Genomic DNA, 17023 nt, shown 5'->3' with positions numbered 1-17023 from the left:
TGCCTAAGTTTCTTTCTACTTATGCCTATCTATCTATCTATCTATCTATCTATCTATCTATCTATCTATCTATCTATCTATCATCATTTTCTTCTTACACTAGCTGTTTCCTGAGATTCCACAAAATGATTTATTGAAAATACTTGGGCAGAGTCTGATGCACAGTAGGTACACACTTTTGTTGAATGAGTATGTGTGTAGGGCTATAATAAAAAGCAAAGTTGTTTCTCCTTATCTCTCTTTAGGTCTTTCATCCCGTGGGGCACTGGCCTTAGAACCTAGTTTAACAACACATGTGAGGCCACCTTTAGGTTTTCCAGTAGACGATTACAGCTGAGTCTAGCCTTTGAACCATCTTTGCCTCCAGATTCCAGCCCCCAGCCATCTGAATCACTCTCACCAATTGAAGTCTTCCCAGCTGAGGCCCCAGGCCTGGCAGAGCAGAGACAAGCCATCCCCAATGTGCCTTATTCAAATTCCCGGTCCACAGGATCCACAAGCAGCATAAAATGGTGGTTGTTTCACACTGTTAAGTTTTGGAGTGATTTGTCATGTAGATTCAGTAACCCGATGTGTCCAGAGAAATTTCAGGCATGTGTAAGCGTACACGTGTGTATATGTGTTACCTCTTTTCTTTTTAAGACAAATAGAAGCAGACGATGCATAATGTTATATCATGGAATCAATTCAAAAACGCTTTACTTACAGGTTTGCGAACATCAGGTAAGGTAATCCAGAGAGGAAGCACTATGGGGAGGACAATTAGGAATGTGACTTGCTTTCGGGGGTTGGAAGGCCAGGCCAGGCTGAGAGGCTGACTCTCTTCATCCTCACCCATTTCTGTGGTCTGCTATAGAAAGAGAGAGACAGAAAGGAATCTCACTATGGAAGGGGAACACAAAATGCCATATATACATGCCTTATTGTTAAATTGTACACCTGAAACTTACTGGATTTTGTTAACCACTGTCACGAAATATATACATATATATAAATTGAAGATAAATTAAAAAAAAAAAAGAAACAAAAATGATGACGATGTCCACAGGTCACAAGAGCACAAAGCAAGGGAGGGAAGCTGCAGGCTTCAGCAGGACTTTTATGGGGTTGTTCAAGCAGTTTCATTTATGTGTTTTTTAGGTTTGTAATGTAAGAAAACTCGATCTGCCACAGTCTGAGTCCTAGGGACAAACAGCACATTGTCCAGCCATGAAGACTTAAGAACTTTCTTTTTCCTCCCTGTATACTCTTCAGTTTCTCAAATGAACTGATGATTCAACTGCAGTGGGCTATAGATATGATCCATGAACTTTTTATGAGAAATCACATTTGCAGAGGAAAACACCCTGATGCCCACCTTCTCCCTTCTTCCTTCTCCTGAAGACAAAGCCACAGGATTCATCGCAGAATTCCTTGAAAGAGATATCTTTTAAAAATTAAAATTAAAAAAATTATTCACTTATTAATTTTCTTAGAGCACTGATTTTGAGCATGCAAACAAAAGTAACCATAGCCAACAATTCTGCAACAACACTCAATTCCCTTCACTGGCTTTGGAATAGTTAAGCTCAAGGATTACTGTGTGGCTGTGAGTTTTTTAACCAATTTAATCACCTCATTAAATTCTAAACCATTTCACTTCCAGCCAAAGGCTTATTATGCAAACATATGTCCCATTCTCAGAAAAACAGAGCGGGGAAGTAGAGCAAGACACTGAACCTGTGGGTGTCAACTGCACAGGGCCTCAGAGCCAGGGGGTAAATGTCATAGTTCTGACTTGGCAGCAAGCAGCCAAGGTTTTATTCATCACCTGCTGAAGTCAGCAGCTTCTGAAGCCTCAGAGCTAGAAGAGACAGAAGGGGAATCTGGGCCCTGGCAGGATGACCATTAGTCTGTTAGATGGGCACTCCGAGCCTCCAAAACAGCCCTGCAGACAGCATCTATCACTCTTGTCCCTGCTTGTTTAAAAATGAAAGTGCAGCAGCAGGACCAAGCATCAGATCTAAAAATATCAACAAGAACTTTTGCAAGATTCTTCCTTTTGAGACCATATAAATAACCCACATAGGCTTCATGAAGCTCCCGCCCGCCGTGGCTCTTGCTTCCAGCATCATGCACTATTTCAGGCAGCAGCACTGACTCCCATCAGCACCTCTCTCCGTAAGGAGTTGGCAGGTGGGACAGGCTTGGGCCAGGATAGGGGAAAAGGACTCAACCAGAGGCAGGGCTGGGTGTGAGGCCCGACTCATTGAAGTGATATGTTCATTTATTTATAATTTAAATCCTAGTACTTTCAGAAGGATTTGTAGTGGTTTACACAATCACCCACACTCTCTCTCCAGGAGTTAAAATTAAAAATAATAACAATATTTAAAAAGGAATCTTAAGCCATACCGAAAAAGGTTAGTAATAACAGTTTCTCTCTCTTTGGGCATATGTCCTTGGCAGTGGGTAAAATAGTTTGTGAACAGCAAATATGAGGGAATTAAGAGGATTAGGTAATAAGGAAGAATTAGGAAATTGGCGCAGTTTATTTTGGTCATCCAGATCCTCATTAAATACTCCTCACACTCCCCATCCCTTTGCTGTGCAATATGTTGGAAAAGACGAAAGATCGAAAATAGATAATATAAGTTTCTACCTTAGGAAACTAGAAAAAAAGAGAGCAAATTAAAGCCAAAGTAAGCAGAAGAAAAAAAAAAACCATAAAAAATTAGAGCAGAAATCAATGAAATTGAAACCAGAAAACTAATTATGTCAACAAAACCAAAAGCTGGCTCCTTTGCTATGCAATTCAGTGTGGTCCATCCGGAGGGCTCCCATCCTTGATGGAAGTGTGGGCATGCTGTCCCTGGTTCCCACTCTGAGCCACCACAATCTCCCCATAGGAGATGCAGCAGATGTAGAGAATATCCTTCCCTGTTGGGATAGATAGCTTCCCAAGGTGTCAGCCGGCTTCATGAATAATCTGTGTAATGAGGCCAATGAGGAATAAGGACCCGAGTGCATTTTAACTGTCCTTTTCTAGATATGATTGTTTCTGTTTAACCCAAATGAATGAATTTTCCCTCCTAGCCCGGTAGATGTCTCGGAAATGGGGAGGGCCATGGGAGAGTTGAGGCATTGCATCTTTCTGAATAAATACCCGTCTCATATGAGATAAGTGGTTTTATTCAGCCAGAGGATTCCAGCACTTCCCTGAAGACTCATCAAGCTGATCTGCTGAGTTCATCAAGGCTTCTCCCCCTTCCAGGGTTGACACTCTCCTCCCTTCCCACCCCATCCAGTCTCCCACTACCATTTGCAATATAGTAACTTCTTCTAAACGCTAAGCTAACCTTTTTGTGAGAGAGAGAGAAAAAAATAACAGCAACTCTTTATGACTCATATCATTTTAATGACACCAACAGATGGTGACATTTCATCAATAACCCTTCTGCTTATAACCTACGGATTAACTCCTTTCTCCATCTGCCAAAGTCACCAGGCAGGCAATGCCACTAGCAAATAGCAGAAAATAATTGTCTGTTTAGATGCATAAGCTCTAAACACACTACTGTCCAATGCAAACAATTAGCTATATTGTACGGCTTCCAAAAATGGCATTTGAGGTGGCTGTTGCTAGGGCAGAAATGGACGAGGAGAAGACAATGTGTCTTAGGCAATATACACCGTGCTCCCCATGGGGACTTCACAGCCTCTTGGGGGACGAGTTCTACCATAGAGAAGTACAAGAGCCTAGAACCCTGGGGTGGATTTGAGAAGTGTCCTGAGAGCAAGGCTGTCAGCATATTTTAGGGGAAATTCTCTTTGTTTTCTCGCCAAGTGCAATCTCACTCTGGTTCAACGGGTGACAGCTTGCAAACTGGTTAGAAAAGTGGAAAAAAAAAAAATACTGTTCCAGGTCTGGGGCCTGTTTGCCTTTGCCCAAGCCGAGGCTGCTGGCATGTTCATTAGTCTTAGCCCCGGGAGAGGCTGCTGAGTTTAGAGCACTGATTTTCAAACTTTTCCTGGAGTTGTGGCATCCTACCTTTGACCTTGCAACAACCTATCCTTACATCCTAAAATTTCTGAGGCGTGTCTGTAGAAAACAAAAACAATGCAAAGTGACTCAGAAAAACTTCAAAGTACTTTTGATATAAGGGTTTAAAATAACTTGATACCTGCTGAGATTTCTGTAGAAGCCTCAGAATCGTGCTGAACCAGGGCCAGCAATTATTGCATTAGGGCTTTGCAATCTCTAATACGGAAAACCTGAGACTGAAACGCATAGTGGTGTGCTAGTTGTCAGACCTTGAAGGAATCAGTGTTGCATAGTGGGAAGAGCAGATGACAGAATCAGGAATCCTGGCTTCCAGTCTTTGCTCCAGCTGTGATCTTTTGGGCAGGAGCCACCATCACATGCAGGTACTCACTGAGTGAGTGCACTAGGTTCTAGGACTCTTAGTTTCAAGGAGACTTGGATTGAAAAGGGGAGACAGAACAAATGGCTCCAAAAAACTTATTTACCCAGTTACAGGGATGCTGGCAGAATATGTGGCAAGAGCTACTATTTGTTCTCTAATATCTATTCTGCCTGTTATGGACTAAATTGTGTCCTCCCCAAATTCATATGTTGAAGCCCTACTCTCCAGGACCTCAGAATGTGACTGCATTTGGATAGAGCCCTTAAAGAGGTGATTAAGTTAACATGAGGTCATTAGGGTGGGTCCTAACACAATATGACTGGTGTCCTTATAAGAAGAGGAGATTGGTACACAAAGAGATATATCAAGGATTTGCACTCATAGAGAAAAGGCCATGTCAGGACACAGCAAGAAGGAAGCCATCTATAAGTCAAGAGGAGAGGCCTCAGAGGAAAACCAGAACTGTGAGGAGATAAATTTCTGCTGTTTAAGCCACCCAGTCTGAGATGTTTTGTTATAGCAGTCCTGGCAAACTAATATACTGTTCACCTGCTTTAGTGATAGAAAGCCCACATTACTTAGACCTGGAAAAAAAACTCCATTTTCAGCCTCTTTTGCAACTAGGTGGGGCCGTATGATTAAGTTCTGACCAATGAAATGTAATCAGAAACATCCTCTGTAAGTTCTGGGATGTATCTATAACGGGTGGAAGTGTGACTTTCACCAATCCTTCGCCCTTCCTACTGGCTGGAATGGGGACATTTTAGTTAGGGCTTGAACAGCTACCTTAGGCCATGAAGTGGAGAAACAATATAAAAGAATCTGAGTTCCTGACACCCACTGAGAGCCATTCTAGCCCCGGGCTGCCTGTACTGCCTATACTAAAATTCCATCTTATTCGAGCCACAGTTACTTTGGGTTTTTAGTTGCTCACAGTGGAACCTTACCCTGCCTGATTCAGTGCCCTCTTTATGAGGAGTCTAGGGAGAAATATCTTTCACTCTCAGCACTAGGAAGTCATGCTTCTTTTGAGAAACTTTGAAAAATCTTAGAAATACCATGAATCAGGTAAATGATACTATTTTTTCCTTTGCTTTGCGCTGGGGATTTCAGAGCTATATTTGTAACCCCTGTCCGGCAATCAGGTGCTGGAATCTGTGCTCACTTCACTCCAGTCTTACTCTTTTCCTTTCCTTTCCATCCTCTGCTGAATTCTCTCAAAACTATTCATTTTATCGTTTTTCATCATGTGTATTTTTGCAAGCGACCTCAAATCTTTTTCAAAAAGGTGAGGGCAGACCTAAAACTAAAGCCCTTCAGCGGTCTAACAGAATTTTGAGGATAACTTTAGCAAAGAGGTGGGGCAGAAGGAGACGTTATTCTAAGTGACCACTTGTGAAAAATGGAAAACTACCTTCTAAGATTCATTTTCCAATACCGAAGATGGGTATCTGGAGGTCTGGCTCTCACAACACCTACAGATAGAAGAGGACAGTTCCAGAGGTCAGTTAGCTTCTATCAGGAGGTCTCTGGAGCAATCAACTTAAGATTTTTATTTACCTAGTGAATGGGAGGAGTAGCAGAAGCCTGTCTGTTTGTAGCCTAAGATAAGGAGAATCTGTTCAGCTTCTTTGTATGTGCATCTTACACTGTTTCTACTTGTGCCTGGTATGGATGGTTTGCCCCACAATAAACATTAGATCTGCAGTGGAGGGGCCTGAGCCAGACTCATCAGTCCAGAGGTTACCTCTAAAGCCAGAAAATTATTTCTTGGAAGCAACCCAATATCTTATTCTTGTCTGTGAAGGGCACTGTGCAAGATTTCAGTGTGAAGGTGAGCCCACTTTAATGAAATCTCTTCTATCAGAGAATTAAAATGAAAACCCAGAGGCATCTGAAAATAGGCCACCTTCGAGTTCAGTATTATTGATTGGTAATAACATTTCGTCTCTAGTTCACAAGGAGCAATCTCAGAGGATCACCTGGATCTGCCTAGATCTCAGCTCAGCTGGGGTTTGATTCAGGCTGGAAGTAAAATTCTCGCTTCTCTATCCCCCTAGAGAAGGACCATACACTTCAGCATTCAGGAGTGCCACCTCTTCTCATTGAGGGAGCCCCTTCAATGTGGCATGATGCTGGATAAACTAAAATGCCAGCACTTAAATATGCATGTAAAAATACAATTCATTTTCTCTAAAACACTGGGCCATGGTCAAGTTGGGTGAAGGTCAAGATTTTAAGCAATTTGTATTTCTACTTAAAGAGAATGGTCTTTAACATATTTGTTGTTGCTGCTTATATGTTTTATATCTGTAGAAAGAAACCAGTTTATATCTCCATGTTGTTCAGCCACATAGATGCCCATATGGAATGACCAAATGGAGAAAAGCTCCCGGAGTATGGTGTATGCTAAGAATCACCAACAGGGCCCAGAGGGGCTAAGAGTGGGACTAGAGATCCATACAGGTATTGCTGAGCCTAAGAAATGAAGTCGAATAGGTGAATCAAGAATATTAAAAATGTCATACTCAACAAAGTTTTTAAAAAGGCACTAATAAAACGTGAAATGTCTAGACTATGTGAGAGGCATTCATCTATAGACTGGGGACAGCAACGCAGGCAATTGTAGGATGCACAGTGCCTGTTAGAGACCAGGAGATCAATAAATGTTAATTCTCTTCCTCTGTGCTATCAATCTCATCTTGTGACCTACTAGCTGTGTGACCTTAGGCAAATCAATGGAAATGCTGAAATAGTCAAAGAACATATACTACATGCAATCTGTGAGGCATCTGGTCCTGGTGTATCTCAGTGCCCGTTATGCCCCAGCAGTCCTTAAAAACCATGTCATTGTGAGGCAGAACTCTGTCCCATGGAATGCTTTAATGTTGGACCCCCTTCCTACCCAAGAACTCGTCATTCAATTCCTGGTATAGACACCGACAGATCAGGAAAGACAAATCGTAACCATAGACCTCTGCGATCATTTAGAATGGAAGTTTTAGGCACCAAGAGAAAGAGCCCCAGATTTTCGGAGTTGAAAAGCCCTGATTCATTGACAGATGAGGCCCTGAGATGAAGTGACATACTGAAGCAAGGTCACAGTGCGAGGACTCTCATGAGAGAACCCCCACTCACTCCCAGCTCGGCGCTCTTTCCCCATTCCACACTGCCCCCTTCCTTGTTCCTAAAAAATAGGTATGAATGTGTTTTATGCCCAATTACAGCAGGCTTCTCAGCTTTATTTTGTAATAAATTTGACCTATTCAACCAAAAAAATGCTAGTTATAGCAAACACTGAGCATTTAATTGACATAATTTTGCTAGATTTTATTGAGCTTAGAACTAATTTTGGTGGTTTGGATGGTCCATAGTTCTAGAAAAAGTTGACCAGAAACATCTGTTTCTTAGTTGCCCCTTCTGCCATGTGAGGACCCAATGAAAAAACTTCCATCTATGAACCAGGAAGCAAGCTGTCACCTGGCACTTGATCTTTGGACCTCTCAGACTCCAGAACTATGAGAAATAAATTCCTGGTGTTCATAAGCTGTATAGTCTATGGCATTTTTGTTGTAACATCCAGGGCATCTTTGAAGGGGAAATAAAGGGCAAATTTGAGTGGGTGTGGATGGGAGGAGCCATTGTGATATCCTCTTCTCTCCTCTACCTCCTTCTGTGATATTTCCAAAGTGCCAGGTACAAATTTAAAAATGAAATGTGAGTGCCCATATCAAGGAATGTCAGGACTTTAAATACAGAGAGGAAGAAGAAAGACTTGTTCTTTAGCATCTCCGTCTAAGGAAAAAGTACAGAAATTTATCCCAGGCTTGATGTCGGGGGAGGTGGCAACCAAATAAACCAATGGCCAAAATGAAGCCTTGAGATTTTATGTGTATTTCATTGCTTGATGTCACCTCCGATTCCCATAACCGTGGATAATCCTGCACTGGCTACCTCTAAAATGAATGTCAAAGGGATATTGTAGAAGATGGATTAAGCCCTTTACAATAATAAACTTTCCTAAGGCTAACTTTAGCAGGGACTGAAATAGGAGGTGGGTTATTTCCAGACTCCAGCATTCAGTGTGCAAAGGCAAATAGAACCTCAGTGGAAGAATATGCACAACAATACAGCATCGTCTTTAAACAGGACTATCTGCTCTCCTACCTCTTTTATTATTGAAGCATTAAAAATACTCTCTTTGACAGTGATGCCATGTTTTACTTTTCCAATTAGGTTTCCTTGGGAACTGGTGAAAAGGTGTGTGTGCCTGTACAGTGCATGTGTGGGAGTCTCCCAGGGAGAGAAGAAATCTTGAAAGTGCCTTACTTAATGAAGGGAATATTGAAGAAGGGAATCATAGACAAAGACCCACTTCTGCTCCAGAATGTTCTTTTACAGATAATCCATAAAAAGCCCATAGAACAGTGTTTGGCACATAGTAAACACTCAATGATTATTAGTTATGATTATTGTTTTTTAATAAGTATTTAGGGAAACGATTTCTTCAAAGACATCCGTGAGAAAGGAGTTTGACTAGGTGAATTATGATACTCCCAGCAATAAAATTTTATAATTCAATTATTCGATATGGAAGTGGAAACTGCGATAATTTTGTTCCTCCATCTATCCATTCATCTAACATTAATTGAGCATTCATCGACTGTAGTCATGTCAACAATCTAATTTATTTTCTTCTTTGGTAAGATGACTAAATAGAAGGCCCTTGTAAATAATATGAAAGGGAAATTCCACAGCCCTAAAGAGAAAATGCTATTTTACTTCAGTAAATAAGCTGTAAGTAAACTTTCTATCAGAAACAAAATTTCCAAACAGACAACGAGACTCATGATATTGTAACACCTTGATTCTGTGTTTTGCACAGAGCTAAACACAATAGTAGAGTCAGAACTCTCAAAGGTAAAATCCCCAAAATGCAGTCACAATTTAAAATAGTGAAAGGCTCTGAAATCAACAACTGTTTGGCAAGTGGAAGGTGCCTCCCAAGAAACATACCATACAGTGCTTTCCATCTTGTAAGCTTAAGTCACAACAGTGCTTTGGTACAAAAGAAATAAGATAAAAAGGTAAATATCCATATGGTCAGCATATTAGTCTGCTAGGCTGCCATAACAAAATACCATATTTATCTTTTTTAAAGACTTCATTTGGAATAGATTTTTTGGGGGCTTTGAAAATAAATCATTGGGTTCACTTGCTTAATTTATTTTTAAAATGCCTTTTTTTTTTCACTCATTCTTTATTGAGTCTCAGAAAAATCTCTTAGTTTCTCCACATCTTTACATTTGTCTTTTTTGCTGATATCCCTCATTCTCTCCACCCTTTCTTATCTTCTATGTTTCTGTCACTTGAGAGATTAGTCCAAAAGAAGTAACTCAAAAACCATCTCGTTTGGAGGTAGCAACATCTGAGACATTTGTCTTGCCTTCTGTGTGGACAAGCTGAACCAACAGAGCTAACATTTAAGTAGCAAACAGAGTTTTGAAAAAGTGATAAATCTCTGCTCGCCTACTGGCAGGAAATAATTCACTCCCCTTATATTACTATCATATGATTTTTTTTTCACATATAGTTGGAAAAAAAAACTCGCACCAAGAATGTAGCATATTAAAAACAAAATGATAACGGTTTCACTAAGCAATGACAATCTGAAAACTTAATTTGCTTTGACATGACTTTGAATTGAAACCAAGGTCTCAAAATATTTTGCTGTGAGTGATGAAGCTGCCTGGACCTAAGTTTTCTAAGAAGCCAAGAAATCGTTTATTATAATATAAAATGGCATTTGGAGAGTCTGGTGAAATGCAATTGCTTTCCTTCACTTTGCATTTTGCCCAAATAATGCTGACGTGCAACCCACTGACAAAATGGATTTCTTTCTGTATTGCTATTGTAAATTGGTTTTGTGTAGTTTTCACGGGCTTTGTAAATCCTGTTGATACAAATCATAAAAGATTCACTAACATAAAAGCAAATGGAGAACTATAAAAAAAATTCTCATTTCATTTCATTGGATTAGAATTACTCACAGGAATAGTAATACTAATGTCAGTCCTTTTTTCAGGGTGGTAATGGAGTTTTTTCCTTTTCATTACTAGCCATTAATGTATCTTATGTGAATGGTTAATAGACATTTTTCAAAATCTTTCAGAAAGCACAATGACAAATGGTATTATTAATGGTAAAATTCTTCTTGAATTTATAATTTTTTGTCAATATTCAAATTTAGGCAGAAACTCGAGTCAGATCTATATTTATTTTATTTTTAAATTTGTTCACAAGGCCTTTGAGTGCATTTTAAGCAGTTGGTAAATTCTGTCCAGATTGTCAGATATAGAAACGGAGCCTTTTCCTTAAAAAATATAGGCATTAATTGAAAGAAAAAAATATTATCTCCTCCAGAAATGAAACCATGTGCTAAGGTTTGATTGGTAAGATACCATAACTTTTGTGAGTTTTTTTCTTTTTGCTTGTTTTATAGTTTATAGTGGGTTTTCTCTGATATTAATGAGTTTCTTTTCAAAGGCAGTCATAGATCTAACATGGCTTAGGTCTTGAAAACTTAGGTGGGATGGAGAATCTTTGGATATTCTCTTCTTTCACCATTAGGCCTTGGCCTCTCTCCTCTGCACTGTCTCTGTGCCCTGGTAGTGTCATACATAGAGACACATCCCCACTTTCCACCAAAGCCTCCATTACTTGGGTGCCAGAATCCTATTATGTTTCACTGATGTTCCAAGAGATTGAATAATCTCATTAATAGGGGGATATGTGATCCTTGGCTGTTTTTAAGCTTTCAAAATGGTGGACCTGGTCATTAAACCGTAATCATTTAGAAAAAGATACTTGCTTTTTACATAATAGTAGGGTTTGAGGTTCACGAACCCTCTGTTAAACCTCACCACAGTGAAAAATGTAAACATTTCCTAACTAAAGGTAATAGTTTAGGAAGAAAGAATCATATGGATTCTAGGTACCATCTGCTTAGATAATCTTGAAACCCCTATCAGAGCTAACGTTTTTGACTAACGTTTATTATGAAGTCTCTCTAAGGAGCTCTAAAATCATAGCTCTAATTTTAAACAACAATAACCCATAACAAACTGCTGTCCTTGATAAGGATACATTTTTACAACCCTCAGAGATCCAAATTTAATAGAAGAGAGATATCTTTATGCATTTTATTTTTTTAGAGATGTCTAAAATCACAATCACTTCCATCATCTTTCCCTACTCATCTGTTACTTAGTCACATAATACTCAAACAGTTTTATTAGCACCTATGAGGCTTTATGAAAACAGATCTTAAAAACTTTACTGAGTTTAGGTAAAGACCAATGCTAGACTGGGGAAAAATAAGCCAGAGATGAATTCCCAAAGGGAAATAAGAAGGCCTTAACATGGTAAGGTGATATTTAAGTTGAAAGTGAGAAAACAAAAAAAGCCTGCATTTTACACATTTACACACATCTGTCTCTCTTCTATCGATCTATCTAATCATCATCTATCATCTACCTATCTATCATCTATCATCTACCTATCTATCGTCTATTATCTGTCTGTCTATCATCTGTCTATGTTTGTATATATGTATTTCTCTCTTCTTCTTATAGAAATCTGTTTGTCCACTGGTGTGTCTGGGCAACTCTTAACCAAAGCCAGCACAATTCTGATCTCCCTAAAGGCAGAGAGAAATTTTAGAGATGAAATAAAATAAAAGCTGCAACATATAAAAAGCCGTCTCGCAATACCTGAAAATGTAGGAAACAACTAACTTAAAAAAAAGTTAGATTTTCAGATTTCAGAATCCAAGACATTTGTAAGCCATTTCCCCTTCTACCCTCTCACCATGAGGGTTTCGATGTGTCCTGAATTGAGGACCAAGATGTGGCTTCGAGAATGATGATGCAGCAAGGCAGACAGCTTCATGGAGCAAGTCGGCCATGTGCAATCACCTGGCCATTGCCTAGACTGGCAGAATTAAAGTATATGAAAATGCTGGATCTGGGAGACAATATTTCTTTGAATTGACTTTCAAACCTGGATAAATCTTCAACATTGAAAATTTGAAAGGCTGGTAAATTCTCAGTGGCAGCTCAGATCAGCTCTCTCTGTGTTAGAATCGACAATACTGTGTTATTGGAAGAAGATCATTAGCACTGAGCCATTAAAAAAGTCAAATATTTTCTAGGTTCCACAGAATACACAGATGATGCAAAGGCCTCCTGCAAAGGGGCTTCCTCTGTAAGAAAGAACATTTTTAAATGCTCTTCATTGCCAATGCAAAGCCTGTACTGAAGAAAGTGCTCAATAATAAAGTGTCAATGTAAAATTAGTTCACTTGTAAATAGGGTTTTTAAAACAGCAGGTTAATTACATGAAACAGGCTAACCTCTCAGGAGAATACTAGCATGGTGCTCAACATTTTTATTAAGAAAGTTGAAATGCACACCTCTTTCTGTACATAGCTTGATAAAAATATAACTGGGGAAGAAATATAACACAATAAAAAGACATTGAATCATTTCTATGAAACTGTGCTTTGGGTGGCCTGAGCATTCTAACGTCACATCTTTTTCTAACTCTGGAATCATGGCCCTAATTTACACTGTCGCCCAGTCTTCCCAGCCTGGATACCTCAGCATTATCTACAACTTTCTTTTCTTGTTTGTCCTCTATGACCAATTTATTACCAAATCTTTTCAATTTAGAAACAGCTCTAAATCCAGCCACTGCCATCCACATCACAGCCAAAACTTGGTCTAAGGCCTTGTCATCTGGATCTTGATAGCCATTTTTAAAAAAGTTTTACTAAGTATTGCTAACAACAGCAAACACCTATGCAATGCTTACTCTCCACAATGCTACAAGATAGGTGCTGTTATTATCCTTTTTGCAAGGAAGGAAAATGGAGAACAGAGAGACTAAGTAACTTATCCGAAGTTACACAGCTTGTAAGTAGCAGATCTTGGAATTGAATTCATGGAGTCTGTCTCCAAAGTCTCTGCTCTTAAATCACTAAACTTACTGCTTCAGTTTTAATTTAATCCACTATTATTTTTGTTGTCGTCGCATTTTTTTCTGAAAAAGTAATACAGTGGACTTGTTCAAAATTCAAAAGCTACAGAAGGCTGCATACTGAATATCTCCCTCCCTTCCTCCATCTGGGTCACTACCCAGACCCCTGTTCTGCAGGTAAGCAGCATGACCAGTTTCTTCAATAGCATGCCAAGCAATGGCTTATATGTTATTTTCCTCCTCACCCTCTCCCACGCAAATATAGTATACTGGATGTAATTTGGCATGTTGCCTTTTTCACTTAACAGCACATATTGAAGATAATTCCATATCAGTACAGGAAGAGCTTCCTCATCTTTTTTTCTTTCTTCCTTTCTTTTTTTTTTTTGAAAGAATGCAGATGGTCTAAACTAGGAGTGGGCATACTTTTTCTGTAAAGGGCCAGATAGTAAATATTTTAGGCTTTGTGATCCATATGGTCTCTGTCACATATGCTGCTGCTTAAAAAAAACCAAAAAAAAATCCCCAAACCTTTAAAGATGTAAAAACATTCTTGTCCCATGGGTTGTACAGGAACAGGCTGCAAGCCAGATTTGGCCACGAACCTAGTTTGCCGATCCTTGAACCAACAAGCTCTTACTTCGCCGTCCTGTAACCAGTCTTCTTCCAATGTGGCCCCTTCTGGAACTTTCTGAAAGAGCTATCTTCCTATCACACAAATCTGCCACTGCCCCTGCTCCCTTTAAACCCTCTGTGGCTCCCTTTTCCCACCGAGGGGAAATTCGGACCACCTGGCGGTACCTATCGTGCCCTTCACGATCCACATACTTCTCCTTACCCCACTTCCATTGCACTGGTCTGTGCCACCATCAGCTCAACTCTTGCAGCGACCTCTTTGCCCCACTCTTGCTATATAACCTCTTGTCCCCAATCTAATCTCCACACTGCAGCCCAAGGAACTTTTACAAGTGCAGATCACATCTGGGAACCTCCAATAGCTTATTGTTGCCCTAGAAAGAAGTCAACTTCCTTATCATAGTTGATAACGTGGGCCAGGTCTGCTCGGCCATCCTGTCTGACCTCATTGCCACCATCCTCTGTCCCTTCTCTCCCCACTCTCCAGCCACACTGACTTTCCTGTTCCTCAAACAAGCCACACTCGTTTCTGCCTCTGTGGGTGCTGTTCCCTTGGCTGGCTCCTTGAAGTTCACCTTCAGTCCAAACGCCGCTTTCTTAGTGTAGCCTTCCCTCATCTGCCAACCTAAAGGAGCCTCTCCACTTATCCTCCTTCACACCATCATGCTTTATTTTCTGCATGGTCCTTATGGCCATCTAGAGTTATGTCTTGGTTTGTAGTTGCAGTATTTCTGCTCTGTTAGATGCTGTGGGCAGATCCAGTGCCCAGTGCATGGCCTGACACATATTAGATGAACACTAGGATTTTTCTGATTGAACAGTTGAAGAATTTCAGCCCAATTTACCTTTTCTGGTAGCTCTGTCCTCACTCCTCATGTTATATTTTAGTTTCCAGTCTGACTGGCCTTCTTACCAATCACTAAACGTGAATCACCCTCTTAAGGTTTTACATCTTTGCACATGTTGTCATCTCAGCCATCTCCTTCTCTGAGATACAAACTCCTACTCACCCATCAATACCCAGCTCAAATGTTATGTCTTCTGTGAAGCTTTTATACTTTCCCTTGCTAGGGTCAAATTCTTCCTCTGGCAGTTCCCTGGGGGCACAACTCTGCTCAGAGAGGGATCAGTTGGGACTCTCTTACTCCCCTGAAGCAAGGTGCTCCCTTGTGCGGGGCACAGACATCCCTCTGCCTGCCAGATGGAGAGGCACAGAGACTAGGCTGCCCTCTGCACACCTGTGACTATGCCATCCACAAGGGCAACCAGATGTCCTTGGGGCCTGCCTCCTGCTGCCACATGCTGCTTATCCATGTGGACATAAACTACTCTGCCAGCTCACCCTCGAAGGGGGACACAAGGCTCTGGGCAGGTGGGCAAGAGCCCAGATGGCAGAGGAGACAGGGCAGAAAATGCAACCATTTCTTTATCCTTTCCTTTAGTTTTTTATTTTTTCCAGCTTTAGCGAGGTATAATTGACAAATAAAAAATCCTATATATTTAAGGTATACAATATGATGACTTATTATATGTTTACACTGTGAAAAGCACAGCAAAGGAAACAATCAACAAAATGAAAAGGCAATCTATGGAACTGGAGACAATATTTGCAAACCATATATTTGAGAAGGGGTTAATACCCAAAATATATAAGGAACTCATATAGCAAAAAACTTGCAGAAAACAAAAACCTGATTAAAAAATGCACAAAAGATCTGAATAGGTAGCTTTCTATAAGAGACATACACATGTCCAGTGAAAAAGTGCTCAACATCTTTATTCTTTGCTTTATATGAAGAAACTTTCCTTGCATATTCCTTCAGGGAATAATGGCAACAGGCAACAATTAGCATGTTTTTTCTAAGAAGAGCAGACTCCCTCTGCTATAAAGTGTATTCTGGTGTAAAGGAGAAGAGAATGCTGGGATAGACTCACTGTTGTCTGGATAGATGAGAGAATTTGAGTGGGCACTGTGTAACTTTTCAGCTTATTGGGAAAATTCTATCTAGCAAAGTGGATCTCAGACATTAGGGTAGTGGTATGCAGTGTAGTCCTTGGACCAGCAGCATTGGAATCACCTGCACGTTTCTTGGAATTATAGGCTCTGGGCCCCACTTAACACCTGACAAATCAGAATTTGATTTTTTTTTTTAGGCGAGGCAATCCTTGGTTGACTTCATAGATTGCAAGGACCTTGTCATTTTACAATTTTTTTTTTTTATTTTTTACACCTACAGCACCTGGTTTTCCTAGGTGGTCTCCTATCCAAGTACTAACCAAGCCTGACCCTTCTTAGCTTCCGAGATCAGACGGGATCGGGCTTGTTCAGGGTGGCGTGGCCGTAGACTGGAATTTGAATTTTAACACATTAAAGTTTGAGAAAAACTGACCTACAATACCTGATTAAAGTGCAAGTTTGGGGTGCTATGCTCTAGAAATTCTGGTTTACTTGATCAGGATGAGATCCAGAAGTCTAACAAGTACCACCTACTTTTTTTTTCTGCCTACTTTTTGGAGTAACTGTGAGGTAGAGTTGTGTGGTGCAAACAGTACAGGCGCTATATTTAGACTGACCTGAAATCAAATCTCAGCTCTACTAACTACAAGTTAGGTAATCCTGATGAACTACTTCATCTTGCTAAACTTTAGCTTTCTCAACTATAAAATGGAGATACTAAATGACGATACCTTTGGCTATCAGTTTTAAAGGTGATAGCATATGTAAAGTGCCTAGTACCGAATCTGTGGCACATAGTACATGTAAATGTTAAGTGTTATAACTATTAGGTCAAACAGCTATCCATTGCTTGCACCACTGAAGGTTGGATAGGACTGGACAGTATTGATTAATTTCAGCTGTAGGGATGGAAAGGCCAAACCAAGCTTACCGAGGTGTGATGGCTGTGGTTTCTCTGTTACTTAACCCTTACCTTCAAGACACA

At 40.1% G+C, this 17023-nt stretch overlaps 1 protein-coding gene and 1 pseudogene across 7 annotated transcripts in view; both read right to left on the bottom strand.

Moving 5' to 3' along the window:
- The window catches only part of SLC24A2 (solute carrier family 24 member 2), a 209346-nt gene that overhangs the window by 13983 nt on the left and 178340 nt on the right, over positions 1–17023 (bottom strand). For 4 of the 7 annotated variants that reach the window (XM_039869301.1, XM_039869427.1, XM_039869359.1 and 1 more), the window contains one exon: positions 707–850. In XM_039869301.1, the coding sequence (XP_039725235.1) occupies positions 707–850 (144 nt within the window). Of the gene's footprint in view, positions 1–90; positions 527–706; positions 851–17023 lie in introns of those variants that run through there. The other 3 variants (XM_039869352.1, XM_039869494.1, XM_039869531.1) reach the window with 2 other exon arrangements.
- LOC120592604 (uncharacterized) lies at positions 16310–16428 on the bottom strand (annotated as a pseudogene).

Source organism: Pteropus medius, unplaced genomic scaffold (assembly GCF_902729225.1).
Source record: "Pteropus medius unplaced genomic scaffold, Ma_sr-lr_union100, whole genome shotgun sequence".
NCBI classification, from domain to species: domain Eukaryota; kingdom Metazoa; phylum Chordata; class Mammalia; order Chiroptera; family Pteropodidae; genus Pteropus; species Pteropus medius.
Note: the sequence above shows the minus strand (reverse complement) of the source record. Positions and strands in the feature narration are given on the sequence as shown.